This window comes from Cynocephalus volans, chromosome 2 (genome assembly GCF_027409185.1).
Source record: "Cynocephalus volans isolate mCynVol1 chromosome 2, mCynVol1.pri, whole genome shotgun sequence".
NCBI classification, from domain to species: Eukaryota; Metazoa; Chordata; class Mammalia; order Dermoptera; family Cynocephalidae; genus Cynocephalus; species Cynocephalus volans.
The window spans coordinates 169,770,480-169,787,101 of record NC_084461.1 but is presented as its reverse complement, the minus strand read 5'-3'; the positions used below and the strand labels follow the sequence as shown (position 1 = coordinate 169,787,101).

The window sequence follows — 16,622 nt, the reverse complement described above, 5'->3', positions numbered from 1 at the left end:
GTTAAAACCTTCTCACAAAGAAAACTCCAGGTCCATCCAGATGATTTTACTGATTTATTTTTACCAAATATTTAGTCAAGTTATAATACTAGTTCTATATACATTCTTCCAAAAATTGAGGAGTTGGGAATACTTCCTAATTAAGTGATGTCAGCATTTAACTGATATTAAAGTCAGACATCACAAGAACAGAAAGCTGTAGTCCAATATTTTTATGACTGTAGCATATATAAAAAGATATACATCATAACCATGTGAAATTTAACCCAGGGATGCAGAATTGGTTTAATGTTTGAAAAATAATCTAATTTACCGTGTTAACAGACTAAGAAAAATCACATGATCACCTCAGCAGATGCAGAAAAAACACTTGACAAAATCCAATGTCCATTTCTGATTAAAAAACAAAATCTCTCAGCAAATTGGTGATAAAAGGGAATTTCTTCAAACTGACAGATTTTATCTATGAAAACCAGTATCTTACTGGCAATTACGTGGGAAAATATATTGATATCTATGATTATATTTCCATTTTACCCTGAAGTTCCCTTAATAATATTGTAATGTTAGATTGTGCGTATTAATAGATTTTCTTATTTACTTTCTAGGAGTTAGAACACGGGATTTTAAATAAGCCAAAAAGTAACATCAGTGGATCATTGTAGCTACTTGCACTTAAAATTTTTCTTTTGGTATAAACGTGGTTTCATTGTAAAGGTGATACATATTTTTATACCCGATATCTTTGTTTTGCTATGGCTTCTTAAAAAATCTTTTATTTATTTCCCATATTTATACTTATTATAGTCCCTCCTACCAAAATAAATCCTTATTATCATTTTTCTTTTGGAAACATTGTTTATATAGTCACTGAATTTAAGTATATCTAATTTCTACTGTTTTTTTTTTCCCCTTTGTTTAGGAAAACATAGAACCACTTCAGGTATCATTTGCCGTTCTGAGTTCTCCAAATAAGTCTCCAATCTCTGAGACTCTTTCAGGTAGTAACTTTTGTTTATCTTATAATCACATATGTCGTTTTCAATATGTGTATATGTGAAACTCAATCTACTTATTTTCTTTTCACAATTATGTTTGGTACAGCATATACTTGGTTTAAAAATCCTAATTGTATAGGAAAGTTTATAAGAACTCGCTTATTTGTCCCTTTCCATTCCAAGTCCCATATTTTATAATCACCAATATTTAACTTCCTTAGATGGATGCCCCCATTTTTCAAGTTGCTATAAGCAGTAGATTTGGCCTCTCAACTCTTAAATATCAATAATAAGCTCCTATTCACAGTTTGCACAATTGCAGTGATCTGGATTATTAAGGGTCATACTTAAAATATACAAAATTTTTCATCAATATTAACATACATGCCTTTTGCTGTTTTCAGCACATGTACTTTGCAAGACCTCTGGGTTTTTTATGGTCATGACAAGGCACAAAGATTTCTCCCAGTTTTCTTGACAAAGAAAATATCATGGATTGGGCATTTGTGATGGAACTTTTATTCATGTGTCCCCCCTGGTTTATCTTTTAATGGCTTCTTGTTGACAAAAACCAAACTTATTAGTATAGAATCCAAGCCTTGTATTATTAAGTTAAAACTAAAATTTGAACCATAGTCTATCATGTTCCAAAGCCCATGCTTTTAAACTCATTATACTGCCTTTTATTTATACCATTAAAACTGATCAAGTTGAAATTTTCCTAAACTTCGTAAAATTAAATAAGGTATTTTCGTGGTTATCGTAATACTCTTTATTGCAATGTCATTATACAAAAATGTACCTTGGAATAAATGGATATTCATAAAGATACATGCATTTATTTTAATATGATTTAGTCTATCTTAGCATGGTTATACAGTAAGCAGTCATCATGGAAAGTGTTGAAAGTTTTGGGTATTCAGTAAATTTACAGTTTTAAAAAGAAATTTTGGATCTCAAAATGTATTCCTCTTGATAATTTTTTATATTTAGATATATTAAAAGCAAAGATGGGTAGCCAAAAGACTATTCAGTGTTTCCAAAAGATGATGCATATTTTTGTGTGAGCTACCCTGATTTTACTTCCGTTTTGCTTATCAGGCACGGATACCTTTAGTTCTTCAAATAACCACGAGAAAATATCCTCCTGTAAAGTTGGTCGAATAACACGGACTTCTAATAGAAGAAAGGTAAGTGTTTATATTTAGCACAATATACTTGTTTTTAAGTCTTGCAGTATATTTTTTTCTGTTTGTAGGATCAAATGGTAATGGGTAAAATCTTGATTTGGTCAATATCATTAAGACCTACTACCTTATTACCTAGCATATAACCCAGGATAATGTTTTCCTGATTTGATTTTAATTAATTTTGCTATAAGAAAAATCCAGTAAAACAAGATGCTTTCAGAGGTACTTTAATATAGAAGGTAGTCTGTTTGAAAAGTTTGTTTGGGATCTATGTGATTTTATGAATTTCATTGAGGTGAAAGTAGAGAAGATCAGCATGCCAGAATATGATATAAATATAACCTTTTAAAACTATGCTTCAGTTTGCTTATTATTTAACACTGGGTTTCAACTTGGAGTTATATCTAAGCATAATTTCCGTTGAATACATGTCTTTTGCTATAATATTAAATTAGTTAAAATTGGATTTTTGTCTATAGCATTGTAGTGGAGAAACATACACTGTCATACGGTTTTTAGCTGATATGGTTGGATAATGAACCCAGAATTCAAACCTAGATAAGCTAACAGTTCATGATTTTTTTCCGTAACCTGACAGCAGTTAGGTGTTAAATTACAGGTTCTCAATAAATATTTGATGAGTGAACAGGTCAACAAATTCTTAAGTTGCTTTTTCTTTCTTCCTTAATATAATTGGGCAGTATACATATGCTTCTGGGTCTGTGTTTGATAAATCAGAAATTGGTAATTACTGTTTCCTTCATTTGAATTTTGATTCACATGCTTCTGATGGTGAATTAAGAAGAAATAGGATGTAAAATAGAAGCATCATGAGAAAAAAAGTGAGAGCTATACGTTAAAATGTAACTGCTTGTGGGCTATCAGTATCCTTACTTTAAATTTTCTTTATAGCAGTTGATCAGTTTTGCAGAAGAGAGTGTTTGCAACTTACTTAATACAGAAGCTCAGCCTTGTAAAGAAAAGAAAATTAACAGAAGGAAGTCTCGAGAAACCAAATGTACAAACAGAGCACTTCCTAAAAAGAACCAGGTAAGCATGTATATAAAGATATAATAAAGGATAGAAGCAGTGTGTTCCTTTGTTGTATGGTGAGGAAAATATACAAACAAAATTTTTTCCAGTTAATATTGAACCAAGATTATAAAAATAATCTTATCCCAGAGTACAATGGGCATAAGAGGTTGTATGTTGTTAATTACTTGAGGGACATTTTGCAACTTCATCTTGTGTAGCGTACATCCAGCAGAGTAAATAATAGGCACTCAGATGTGAAATTGATTCTCATCTTTGATTCTAACATCTCACCTTATTGGGAGTCCTCTGACTTTTTAGAAAGGGATGAGTGTGCCATCTGCTACTTGTTGGACTTGTCCCATATTTAAGCAGAGATTTAGAAACTATTTCTCATTCTTCATTAGCACTTCAGTCATCCCAGATGCCTTCACCATCCATGTGGTTAGTCAATCTAGCACCTGAACCTGGTTCCTTTCCCCTCCCACTTCAGTGATCTGGACTTCACTTGTCTCAAGCCACCTACTCACTCCTCTGCCGTAACCTATAACTTGCTACTACTTCACACCTTCCCACTTCTAATAATACATATTCATACAGCTCGTCTTCTGACCCCAATCCCCTGTCTATTCTGCTTGCTCACTCCCTGCTCATGTGTTCTGTAATAATTTTCTGGCTCCTCTATTTACTCTCAAGCTTTTAGGTACCCCTTGATTTCGTGTTTCCCGCTTCATCCCTCCAGCAAAATTTGAACTCTGCATTAATTTTTCCTCTCTCATCTAATAGTATCACTGGAGAGGCTCACATGGGGCGGGGGTGGGGGGGTACTCTATAAATTCACTGTTTCAAGTATTATCTGAAGTCCAGTCTCATTCACCACCACTTGGCCACTTCCTTTTAATTATTGTTCCAAGGTATTTAGTAACTTAGTCCTGCTCTCACTTGACATCTCAGCAATATTTGACCTAACCAAACACTCCTTTATATTCTCTGTTAAAAGTTCATTTTCTTCCACCCATCCTTAAATGTTTGTATCCCCCAGAGTTCTACTCTTTGCCCTTGTAAATTGTTTATTTTCTGGGTAATTTCATATGCAGCATGGTTAGTGACCAAATTCAAAGACCAAATCTTCCTGATTGAAAAATATATATTCTATTGGACATCTTTTCTTAGAATGATCCTATAAGCACTTCAAAATCAACATTTCCAAAACTAAACTCACAAATCTCACCCCCCACATACATCAACACAAAACATTCTGTAAACTTCTCTCTTCTTCCATGAAATAAAAATATTTGCCTTTCTTGGTTGAATAGCACAAATATCAATAAATCATCAAATCCATAAGAAACTGGGTGTTTTAGTTTCTTTTGTAGGTCACACATTCTTTTGATAAAATGCTGAAAGGTCCTCTTGCTGAAAAAATGTACATAAAATCGAAAATATGCATATGGCTTATTACTGCATTAGAAATTGATTTTCTTCATGCATGCACTTAAAAAAAAACCTGTTACAAAGAATATACACCTATTTCTTTAGATAAAATCAGTGGACAGGAAGTTCAAGAAGGATTGAGCATTAAGTTGTTCCAGTCCCTTCCAGGACTAGGCTGAATAAATATAATTTATGTAATAAAGGGATAGACTTAGAATAGCAATAAGAAGAGGAAGAGAATGTGGAGGGGTATTAAGCAACAGATGACAGCCTTCCATGAATTTCCGGATGACAAAGCAGATGGGAGCATGTTGACAGGTAAAAGAGGTAGAAAGATTTATAGTTGGGAATGTGTTAGGAGAGACCTGGAGAGCCCGCTGATGGGAGTTCCAAGAGACTTGGCCCAGAATTGGCAGATACAGTGGGTAGTGAGGGTGAGAGGTGGTGTGAAAGACATTAACTGACGTCCTGTATGTGGAACAGTCTGCACCAGTTAGCATCCCCACCCCCTTGCCCCCCGCTCAGTTGTTGTCAGCTAGGTTAAAGTCCTGGTTCTGGCGTTTAGAATGTCCCACAATCTTGACAGTCAGCTCTGGCCCTGAAGCAAGGCCCAACAATCAACACTTCCCTGTCCTGCCCTGCCCCACACAGAGTGCCCAGGTAGGATTTCCATGCAGGAAAGAGACTGAGCTTGGAAAGCAGAAGAAACCTGTACCAACCTATCCAATCTTTTCTTAAGAATCAGACAAATGAGCAGAACAATAGCATGAAAGAGAAAAGACCAATATTAATGAGTCAAAAATCTGACCCCAGAGAAATAGGTTATTATTCAAAGAATAGAAGGAAACTTCATATATATACACACTGACATAAGTGTGTGTGTGTGTGTGTGTGTGTGTGTGTGTGTGTATATATATATACACGTACACACATACATATATTCATTCACGAATTCTGAAATACTCAGGTTTAAGGGAAAAAACTGCATAAAACTAAGAAAGGGGAGTAATGAAAAAGGAACAGAGAAAAAGTAATTGCAAAAGTATGAAATTTAGTAGTTGGGGGTCTGGATGGTTATCTCAGTTGGTTAGAGCATGCTGATAACACCAAGGTCCAGGGTTCGATCCCCATACCAGCCAGCTGCCAAAATAAATAAATAAATGAAGTAAAATTTAGTAGTTGGACTAGAGAATATTGGTAAGGAAAGCGTCCCAGAAGGTAGAGCAAAATAAAGGCAATCTGGTAATAAGAGACATGGAAGACCAATCTAGAAGATTTCATAGGAATCTCAGAAATAAAGGAGAACAAGGAATGGAAGAAATTATCCAAATAAAAGAGAATTTCACAGAACTGAAGAAAGGAGTCTTCCAGTTAAAAGAGCTACTGAATGTCTAGTACAGTGAAAACAAAGGCCAGGACTTAGACATGTCAGTGTGAAACTAACAGTAAGGATTATGAGACATGTGGGCTTTCATGCAAGGAAACAGTGGAATCCCTCTGCTGAGCAGCAGCCTGATGCAGGAAGATCATTCAACAGGACATTCAAAGCTTGGAAGGAAATGTAATTTCAGCCCAGTATTCTACACCCAAGCCAAAGTGTGGAGGAAAAATAAAGACATTCAGAACTCAGTTATTCTCCTTTCTTTGGATGTCACTGGAGGAGACACTGGCAAAATGAGGAAGCAAGCTTGAGAATGCAGGACTCGATGGATGTGAAAGTACAGGAGAGCAGTGCCAGGGGAATCACTGATTGCATCTGCTCAGCCAGCCCAGAAGAGCAGCCAGTCCACATTGGAGCAGGAAGAAAAAGTTCTCCAGGAGGAAGGTCACTGGAGGGAAAAACAAAGACCTAAGATTGCAAAAATGGAATATGTCACATAAGGAACAAAAAGTGTAATGATTTGCCATTTCAAATAAAAGTCTGCATGAAAGTTTTGGAGCAAATATGAAGCAAACTACTAGTTTGTGTGATTTTAAGTAATAATGGAGTATAAGGAAAAGTATATTTTATAGTGCCAGGAATTATCTCCTACAAGGGGCCCAGAGGAAAGGAAGGGAATATGCACTCTGAACTTGGCAGAGCAATGAAAAATGTTTGCACAGTCAATTATGTCAATGCTGTTTGTTTTCAACTACGGACATAGTTGAAAAATTAAAACCAATGAGATATCACCTCACACCTGGTAAAATGGCTATAATCCAAAAGATGAAAGATAACGAGTGTTACAAGGATGTGGAGAAAAGGGAACGCTTGTATACTCTTGGTAGGGATGTAAATTGGTACAGCCATTATGGGAATCAGTATGGAGGTTCCTCAGAAAGTTAAAAATATAACTACCATGTGATCTGGCGATCCCACTACTGGGTATATAACTGAAGGAAATAAACTCAGTACATTGGAAAGGTATGTGCATTCCCACGATCATTGCAGCACTGCTCACAATAGCCAAGATGTGGACTCAACACAAGTGTCCATCAACGGGTGAATGGATAAAGAAAATGTTGTATATATATATGTACATACAATGGAATACTTTTCAGCGTTAAGAAAGAAGAAGTCTTGTCATTTGTGACAACATGGATGGCTATCGTGCTAAGTGAAATAACCCAGACACAGGGAGACAACTGCATGATCTCACTTGTATGCGGAATCTAAAAGTCAGAGTCATAGAAGCAGAGAGCAGAGTGGTGGTTGTCATTTTAAATGTTCTTATCACAAAAAAAAAAAGTATGTGAGGTGTTGGATATGTTAATTAGCTTGATGTAGTAATTTCACAATGTATACATATCAAAACGTATTGTACACCGTAACATGTAACTTTTATTTGCCAGTTATAGAAATGATATTTGCATTTGTCAATCAAAGATGAGTGTAATCTAGCTTCTAGATCTAGTTACCAATTCACAGGAAGTAGAGGGGATAGAGGAATGTAGTGACACACTGTGACTACCGTCAACCAAATCCAGAGTTTGGCTATTTCTACAGGATAGATGCTTCAGTTTATTCACTAAATAAACAGCAACAACAACAAAAAGAACTGCAGAGTTAAAGAAACTTATGAGGCATATCAGCCAGATGGTGGAATGTGTGGAGATCTTACTACGATCCTGATTTTTACAATTGTACTAAGAAATTTATGGGTCAAATGGAGAAATTTGAAAATTGCTGTCATTATGGTTTTTTTGCGTTCTGTTTATTAACATTTTTATTTTGAGATCATTTCAGATGCACATGCTATTGTAAGAAGTAATATGGATGGATTGATTCCAAGTACCCTTTACCCAGTTTCCCCCACTGGTGACATCTTGCAGAACCCTAATATAATACAGTATCACAACCAGGGTATTGATGCAGTCAGGATGCGGCACATTTCCATCACCACAAAGATCCCTCCATTGCCCTCTTGTGGGCACATCCCACCCATAACTGTGCCTCATCCCCCCTGGCAACCATGAATCTTCTGAAGTTCTATAATTTTGTCCCTTCAAGAATGTTATATAAATGAAGTCATATACCATGTAACTTTTGGGACTGGCTTTTTTTCACTCAGCACAATTCTCTGGAGATTTGTCTAAGTCATTATGTGTATCAATAGTTAGTTCCTTTTTAGTGCTGAATCATATTTGTCATTGTTTTTAAAAAGAAAAAGAACCTTATCTCTCAGAGACCATAGGATTTTTAGATATAATGATATAATGTCTGGGATTTGTTTTAAAATAATCTGAGAGAAGGGATTATAAATGAATAAATCATGATTTTTATATATTAGTAGTTGTAGTTGATGGGCACATGGGGTTCAATATACTATTCTAATTTCGGGGTACTTAAAATTTTCTGTTATAAAAAGTTAGAAATTTAGCAGTATGAGTATGAACCCTTCTGGAGGGAGCTAGCCACAAGAAGTAAAAATGGAACCAGTAATTAAGTAAACATCAGGGGTAGGGAAGTGGGCACTTTATCATTATAAGCTCTCCTGCCCAATGTGATTTGTTGCCATGTGCATGAATTTAAGTAATTTTAAAGCTGTTTTCTGAAAACTATTTTTAAAAGTTTTAATGGTGCAAATAAGGTAAAAGATAAACATTTACTTCTGTTCACGACCTTCACTTTATGAGAAGTACTAGCAATGTTAGAGTGAATGAGGTTGCTTCAGGTTGTCCTTTGTCTGCTCCGAATTATAAACCAACCTGTTTCGGGATCACATGGCTTCTCTGATGTTTCCAATCATATGTGCTTCTTTTGTTTATTATATTACAAACAAGGCTTTGGTACTGGGGTAAATTGAAATTTTTGACAAGTTTCTAGCCTTTGCTGACGAATTCTTATTATGGATAAGAACAGCACTGTTAGATATATTTTCAGGACAGACAGACCTGAGGTGCTTTAATTATTTATGTTTTTTGGGTGCACTTCTATTGGCCCATGATAATGAAAAAACAGAATTTTAATTTTTTAACCACGTTTAACAAATTTTATGTAAGTTTACCTTTACTTGTTTTTCTCTGGCATTCATTTATTCGCTCATTCAATTCTGTTGAGTGGGCACTATGTGCAAGGCACTGCTCTAGGCACAAGGGAGCTGACACAAATGAAGATTTCCAAAATCATGCCAAAAGGGGATTTCTTTTTCCTTAGCTATATATCAGGAACTATTCTAGAGGTTATAACCTGGTGACATTGACCACTGTATATTCACTGACCATGTAGGGCCTGTGCCCTACAGTAATACTAATGGTATAATTTCATATTAAAAATTAAAAGTATGTGAGGTAATGATTATGTTAATTAGCTTGATCCAGCTATTCCATGAGGTATACATATATCAAAACATCATGTTCTGTGTCATAAATATATATAACTTTTATGTGAATTAAAAATTTTTTAAAAAATATTTTTCCCATATCAATTCTCAAAGTGATAGGAAGGGATTTGAAAGAACAAGAATAGCTAACACACAGCTCTCACTGTGGATCTAGCCCTGTGTTAACCATTTCACTCGTTTAGAACTCACCACAGCTTTATGTGTTACATACTGCTGTGATTCCCATTTTGCAGAGGAGGAGAATGAGGTACAGAGAGTTGAGGTGACTTGCCTAAGATTGTAAAGCAGTTAAGTCAGGATTTGAACCCAAGGTATCTGGCACCAGAGGCCAAATGTTTCTCTTTTGCAAATCATCTATGAACCCCAAGTGAAGGTTTTTCTTTTCTCTTGGCTTCCACATCCGTTGACCAAGCCAGCATTTCCCCAGCTGTCCCATGGAATGTCAATAGATGTTCCATGAAAAAACATTTAGTGGAAAAATATTTAACCCAGCGTTTTCCTAATGTGTATAGAGATTATTTATACTGAGGACTTCCCAGGAAATTTAATGTTAAATGTATATTGTAAATCACCAAGAGGAACATTCATCTTGCACAGTTCTAAAGTTATTTTTCCATGGAGTGTTTTGTTTTTATAGGGTATCTGTAGATATCTCAGGGAACACAGAGTTCTGTGCCATTTCTGTACTCTTGAATCTTATCCATTCTTTCACGTTTATTTCACCTAAATCTTCCATGCTGTCACGCACATGGTCTTTCTTAAATGTAAGCTCGAGTGCTGTCACTTCCTACATCACCATGCAGTGAGCCCTCATGAGTCTCATTTGCGTGCAAAGGCCCCATCTCCTTCGTCAGCTTCTTCAGCCACTCCTTCCTGGATCCGTGACCCCAGACTGCCACATGCAGCCCTTTTGCTGGGCCAGGCCGCCCACTTTGAGCTCGTGAATATGCCATCCATTCCCTTCCCTTTGAATCGCCCTTCTGCCCCACCCCCATGATCAGTCAGCCAGAAAGTTCTGACTCGTTTGAGATTTGACTCAGATCTGTGGGTCCTGTCCTGAATGCCACCATCGGCCAGGTATCCACCCTCTCAGTCCACAGAGTCTGTCATGGTACGTTTTTGTTCTAACTATTTGCTTTTACACTAGGAGCTCCTTAAAGACCATATCCTATTTGTTTTTAGATCCCACACCTGGCATATAGCAGTTTCTCAAAAAACATTTGAAGGAATTCCACTTTCTGGGAGCATTCATTGTTGAAAACATGTTTATGTTGACCTAAAGTCTGGTTCTCTCCGACATCACCACATTGAATATATTTCATTCCTTTTTCTCATAACAATCTTTATAGCATTTCATTACAGCATTTGAGTTTCCCTGAAGATTTTCTCATGCAATTTTTTTTTAACATAGAGCATTATTTTTCAGTTGCTCATATGGCACTCAGAATTGAACATAATACTGCATTCTGGATATTATTAAAGCAATTTTAATTTTTTATGGAAACTCACTTTTTCCATCAATTATTATCAAAGTTTTGTTCCTCATTTTCTACTTGTGCTTGTTAAAATCCATCTTATTTTGACCCTTTCATTTTAATCATGATTAATGCATCTTTTATTTGAATCAGTTCAGCTAGCTTTGTGTTATATTCAGATTTATGCACACACACTCACACCCACCCACCCACCCACCCACACACACACACACACACACACACACACACACACAAAATAGTCTCCCACAGCCTTCCGGTAGATAACTCATGCTAGGTTAATCCTGAGTCATCATAACTACATCCTAGTTACAAATATCTCATGTTTTAAATTTGTCCAACTCTGCCTGATCTGATCTACTTCTTTTCACTTATCCAGGTAAATGCTTTGTGAAAGAATAGAAAGCCACTGTACAATTTATAAATTGAATTCTGCTTCACATTTTACTTGACTTTATATAAGTTACCCCCGACTCAAATACATAAAATTTTAAATGGAATAACTGATCTTAAGTTTTTCTTTAAAAATTATCTTTAAAAAGAAACACTATATGAATACTCATTAGAACTGTTATAGAAGCTAAGTGGTCAAAATTGTACATGGTGCTGCATCTTTCTCAATTACAGTGTTTTAAATACATTTTCTCAGGTTTTAAAAAGGTGCAGAAAGAAGAAAGGAAAGGGAAAGAAAAGTGTCCAGAAATCTTTATATGGAGAAAGAGACATTGCTTCTAAGAAGCCCCTCCTTAGTCCTATTCCTGAGCTACCTGAGGTCTCTGAGATGACCCCTTCCGTTCCGAGCGTCCGAAAGCTGTGTTCAGGTATCCTCTTTCCTGTTCGTTATGTTTTCTCTCTTCTCTTTACCCTCTTTGCTGCTGTCTCACTCTTTTTTTCCTGTTTTCTATGTAAAGGCACATAAATAAAAATCACATCATTTCCTCATATTACCATGAGAATTTTAAGTGGAGGAAGCAGTAGTTTGTAACTTTCAGGTGGCTCAGACCATTTTCAGAATCTGATAGAAGCTCTGGATTCTCTTCCCTGGGAAAAGGCAGGTGCAAGATTTTGCCTGTAATTTCAGGGGAAATAATTTCTGTTCATCCCATTTTCACTTTTTAAAGCATTTTAAAATGAATTCCATTTGGTGGTGTAGGCCATCATTAAAAGCGAGCGAGGTGAAGGCTCATCATAATTATATTTTATATAAGGATAAAGATTTAAAAAATTTTAGAAACTTGCCTCATTATGTTTCATTAGAGTTGATACTACTAAGTACTGTCTAGAAATAATGTTTATAGATTTCACTTCATTACCTCAGAAGGTTTGTCTATTAAGCAAAAGTCAAGTGGTTGATATCCTGGTTAGATAAATGTCTTGTAGTTGCTTCTGGTTTGTAATGCCCAAGTTTTAAACTGACTAAATCATACCGAAAATAATAAGGATATGTGCTAATATGGTGAGTTGATTTTTTTTAATACAATTATTTAAAAAATATCTGCCTTTGTCAGTGATCAGATAGTATATATAGCCTGCCTTCTACTTGCAATATACTGTATAGGATTTATAAAAGACTCAAGGATGAATGAGGTACAAGGGTACTTCAGAAAGTCCATGGAAAAATAGAATTAAAAGACAATGAGAATCTTTTCATGAGCTTTTTTTTTTTTTTTGTCTTTTTGTGACCGGCCGCACCGTGCTCAGCCAGTGAGCGCACCGGCCATCCTTATATAGGATCCGAACCCGCGGGAGCACTGCTGCGCTCCCAGCGCCACACTCTCCCAGTGCGCCACGGGGTCGGTCCTTTCCATGAGCTTTTTGAAGACACCTCGTATGTGCTACTGTGGACTCTTGGCTTCTGTGCACTTCTTAACTTCAGGATAGCATGAGAGTTTAAATCATTGATCACCCCCCAATCACACATACCAGTTCACGCTCTTCTCCTGCCCCTGCTTCTTCATGTGGGGTGTCTTGGGGTAGGGGGCTCCTACCCATCTCTTTGTAATCTGGCCTAATGCTGCTTATCTTTTGAGATTTCGCTGTCCTATCTGCCTTTCCAGAACACTCTGCCTTGCACCTTTTTCGCCCAGTTCTGCGATGATCTCTTTTCTGTCCATCTCCTCCCCATCCAAGCTGCAGTCTCCTTGAGAGTGGAAACTGAGTCTTGTCATTATACCTAGTTCCTAGCAGGAATTTTTGAAAGATGTTTAAATAGTAGCTATTAGTATAATTTTCTATCTTGCATTCTATTAGAGAATTTTTTTTAAAAACTTCCAGAAGCGTTTTTTATTTATAACCGGTGGTATTACCTGCTATGAGTGTTTCAAGTAGTTTTTTTTTCCTTTCTCCCCATCTTATCTCTCTGTCTCTCTTCCTCCCTCCCTCCTTCTCCCCGTTTCTTCTCTAGTATGTCGAATTTTATGAAAAATACATAAATGTTAATTTTTAAAGCTGTATAAAGAACCCAGCTGACATATTAGTTAGTTGACATTGAGTGGACCCTGAGCTATGTTAATCTCTAGCTTTACATGAGGCGATTTTAAGTACTCTAATTATGGATATATTTTCAAATTGAAACATTTTTTAGACTTTTTGCTCAGCTTATATTTTTTTATATCTTCCAGTTTTTTGTTTAAGACATTTTTTTATACTCATCTGACTGGCCAATGAAAAATGTTATTATCTGAGATAACAAGAGAGACGGCATCTAATCATCATGAGATTTAGAACTCATGAAGCCTCAATTCATTTAGGCTGTGTTGCTTACAATCTTAACACCTCGATGGTGGGGTTTTTTGGTTTTTTTTTTTTTACATGTGACTTGCCAGAAACCCATGAAAGAGTGCTCATAGCATGTCTTCCTGGGAGATGCAGTTTAGTCAAAGATTGAGGAATAGGGGTAGATTTTTCAAATTTCGAAACAAATATGGCTCTGAGAGTTCGGTGTACTTTACAGTATATTTTTTTTAACAGAGGGCATGAGACCTTAGTGTCTTCAGGCATGCCTCTTTAGCTGCTAAGTCCTCAAATGATCCAGAATTCCAAATTTTCACTCCTCTGTTTCAGAAGATACGTTGATAGAAAAGTTTCAGAAGCATGAGGTTGCCCCATTTCCAGTAATTCATTTTCAGGGAAAGGTGAATATGGCCGCCTCGTGTTAGTGGCCCTTGTTGCATGGGAAGTTAGTTGGAATGGAGAAAACAGCTCAAGATACCAGGCTCATTTTCATGGTCTTTATTAATGTGTGCTTTATAACTCATGCATTGATTACCTATTTTTTTAACCTGTAGGAAGAACTAAAAGAGAAGGAGGACGATGGCAGGTGGGGACAAGTACAGTGGTAACATATGTAGATCTTGTGATTTTTGAAACAGAATACACTGGGGCACCTCTTCATTTAGTAAACTTAAAGGTTATTTCCATTGCTACTTTTTAAGTAGTTTTAACCTTATTTCATGCACACAGATGATTTCAATTCAAATGGTAAAAATGAAGAAGTGAAGCCTCCTAAAAATCCAGTTAAAAGAAAGAATCTCTTGCCCAAGAACCCAGAAGATTTGCATACGAATCAAGGCTTTGATACTAAATATGATGTGCCTGAATTCTGCTGCTCTTACATCAAAAGCTCCTCATCTCTTGGTAATGTTACTTTTGACGGAGATCCAAATACAAGTACTGTGGATGTTGATGAGAATAAAAATATTTCAAAAGCAGAAAATAAGTTGGAAAGTGAAAATAAACCAAAAAGTGGGACTGAGGCTGAAAATAGTCCTATCTCTTGTGCTTCTGGGACAGAAGGACATATTGTATCCGATACCCCAAAACCTAACTTTATGCTGCAGTGGCAAGAATTTTCTGCTGCTAGTCAAAATTCGGAAAACCTTTGTCAAATCTTTAAAATTTCAGAAGATATAAAGTGTGAAAAACAGGATTTCTTAGTAGCTCCAGAGGGGAAACTGCAGTGCAATTTAATGCCTGACTCACAAAGAGAATTTAATTGTTTAGAAGATGTCTTACTTGAAAATATAAAGGAATCTAAAAGTCAAAGTGAAGATTTGGGAAGAAAATCCTCTGAAAGTAGCAGCTTTATGAATCGTAGAGAAAGGAAACATAGAAGACGCTCTATGTGCTGTTCTGATGCTCAGAGTTTATCTTTGGAAGAAAACAGAAATCACGAGCCTTCCCACAGTGTGGGCAGCTCTGTAGAAACCAGAGAAACCAGTTTAGAAAATCCCGAACTGTACAAAGATTTATCTGACGCCATAGAGCAAACCTTTCAGAGAGCAAACAGTGAAACCAGAGTGCGACGTAGCACTAGGCTCCGAAAAGATTCGGAAAACGAAGGGCTTGTGTGGATTTCGCTTCCATTTTCTCCCACTTCCCAAAAAACCAAAAGGAGGACAATATGTGCATTTGACAGCAGAGAGTTTGGAAGTGTGCCTCCCAGGAAAGAAAGAGCGTCCTCTGGGCAACATCAGTGTACGGTGCTGTCCGTCCCAGGTACAGAGAGCAGCGAGGGCTCTGCCGTTCGTTCTTCTGATCCACCTGGGGAGAGGAGGGAGAGCTGCTCCGCGTGGACACTTGCAAATGCTGGCACGACTGCTCAGTCCAGACGCTGCAGAAGAACCACCCTTCTCTTCCAGAAGGGAGGACGCTCTCTAACTGACTTGGAAAGCATTGAACCCAGCGGAGAACTAAATCAGTAACTACATTTCCTGCAGAGCATTTTGGCAAGAGAAGGTAACCATCCACACCAGAAAGATTCATTCCTACTACTTCCCATCCTTCGTTCAATTTTGAAATTTAAAAATTTCAAATAAATAAAGCATTTGAGTTGGACCTACTTTTAAATAGAAATAAACGAATTTCTTTATCATTCAAAAAGAAACATTCTGTTAAGTATGTTCTTCTCCCCCCAGATAGTAAATGCTATATCAGTATTTTACTTAAAGGGTTGTTTTTTAGACCCAATGGTATGTGTCTGAATTTTTACAGAGACTTTTTTTTGTAAGTACGTATTTATCCCTGACTCTCTGTGGTAAAAAGTAGCTTTTACAATTGACTGATTATATCCAGATAAGAGTTTTTTCACAAAAGACAAATTAATAGAATTAGTGGAACTTTATGAAAATTGAAGGTAAGATAAGCTTGAAGTCTTAAAGAAAGTGGGGGAGATGTGTTTTTATTTTTAAAATGACAAAAAAAATGTTAAAAATTTCAACAACTAGAAAAAATGGAAATTACAAACTTTGTTTTTCCTTTGGGTTAAATGTAAGAGAAGCTTTGATGACTTGCTTTATCTGTCTCAAATGTTTAGTTTAGTAGTTAAAATCAAATCCTAAACACGAAATTTCAGAATTCTTCCAATAAACAAATTTTTTAAAATTTGTCATTATAAATGAATATATAATTTAGAAATAACTCTAATATGAAAGCATTCTTTCCTTCAAATGAGATTCCTGTATACTTTGTTGGGGCAGGGGATTGGTTTCTTGTGAAAATATGGCAGTTTTGTTAAAGACTGGACTCCCAAATTATTCTAATTAGTCACAGGTAACTTGGAATTTAATTCATGGTTTTCCATAAAAAATTTTTGAAAACCAGAAACTCGCTTGAAAGGGCACTGGAAAATTAGTTGACTGATAACATAAAGCA

At 36.3% G+C, this 16,622-nt stretch overlaps 1 protein-coding gene across 1 annotated transcript in view; it reads left to right on the top strand.

Moving 5' to 3' along the window:
- The window catches only part of CDCA2 (cell division cycle associated 2), a 44,895-nt gene extending 29,153 nt beyond the window's left edge, over positions 1-15,742 (top strand). The window contains exons 10-14 of the mRNA XM_063087895.1: positions 923-1,001; positions 2,100-2,188; positions 3,101-3,238; positions 11,620-11,791; positions 14,433-15,742. Of these exons, the coding sequence (XP_062943965.1) occupies positions 923-1,001; positions 2,100-2,188; positions 3,101-3,238; positions 11,620-11,791; positions 14,433-15,673 (1,719 nt within the window). The 3' untranslated portion in view covers positions 15,674-15,742. The remainder of the gene's footprint in view (positions 1-922; positions 1,002-2,099; positions 2,189-3,100; positions 3,239-11,619; positions 11,792-14,432) is intronic.
- The last annotated feature ends 880 nt before the right edge of the window (positions 15,743-16,622 follow it).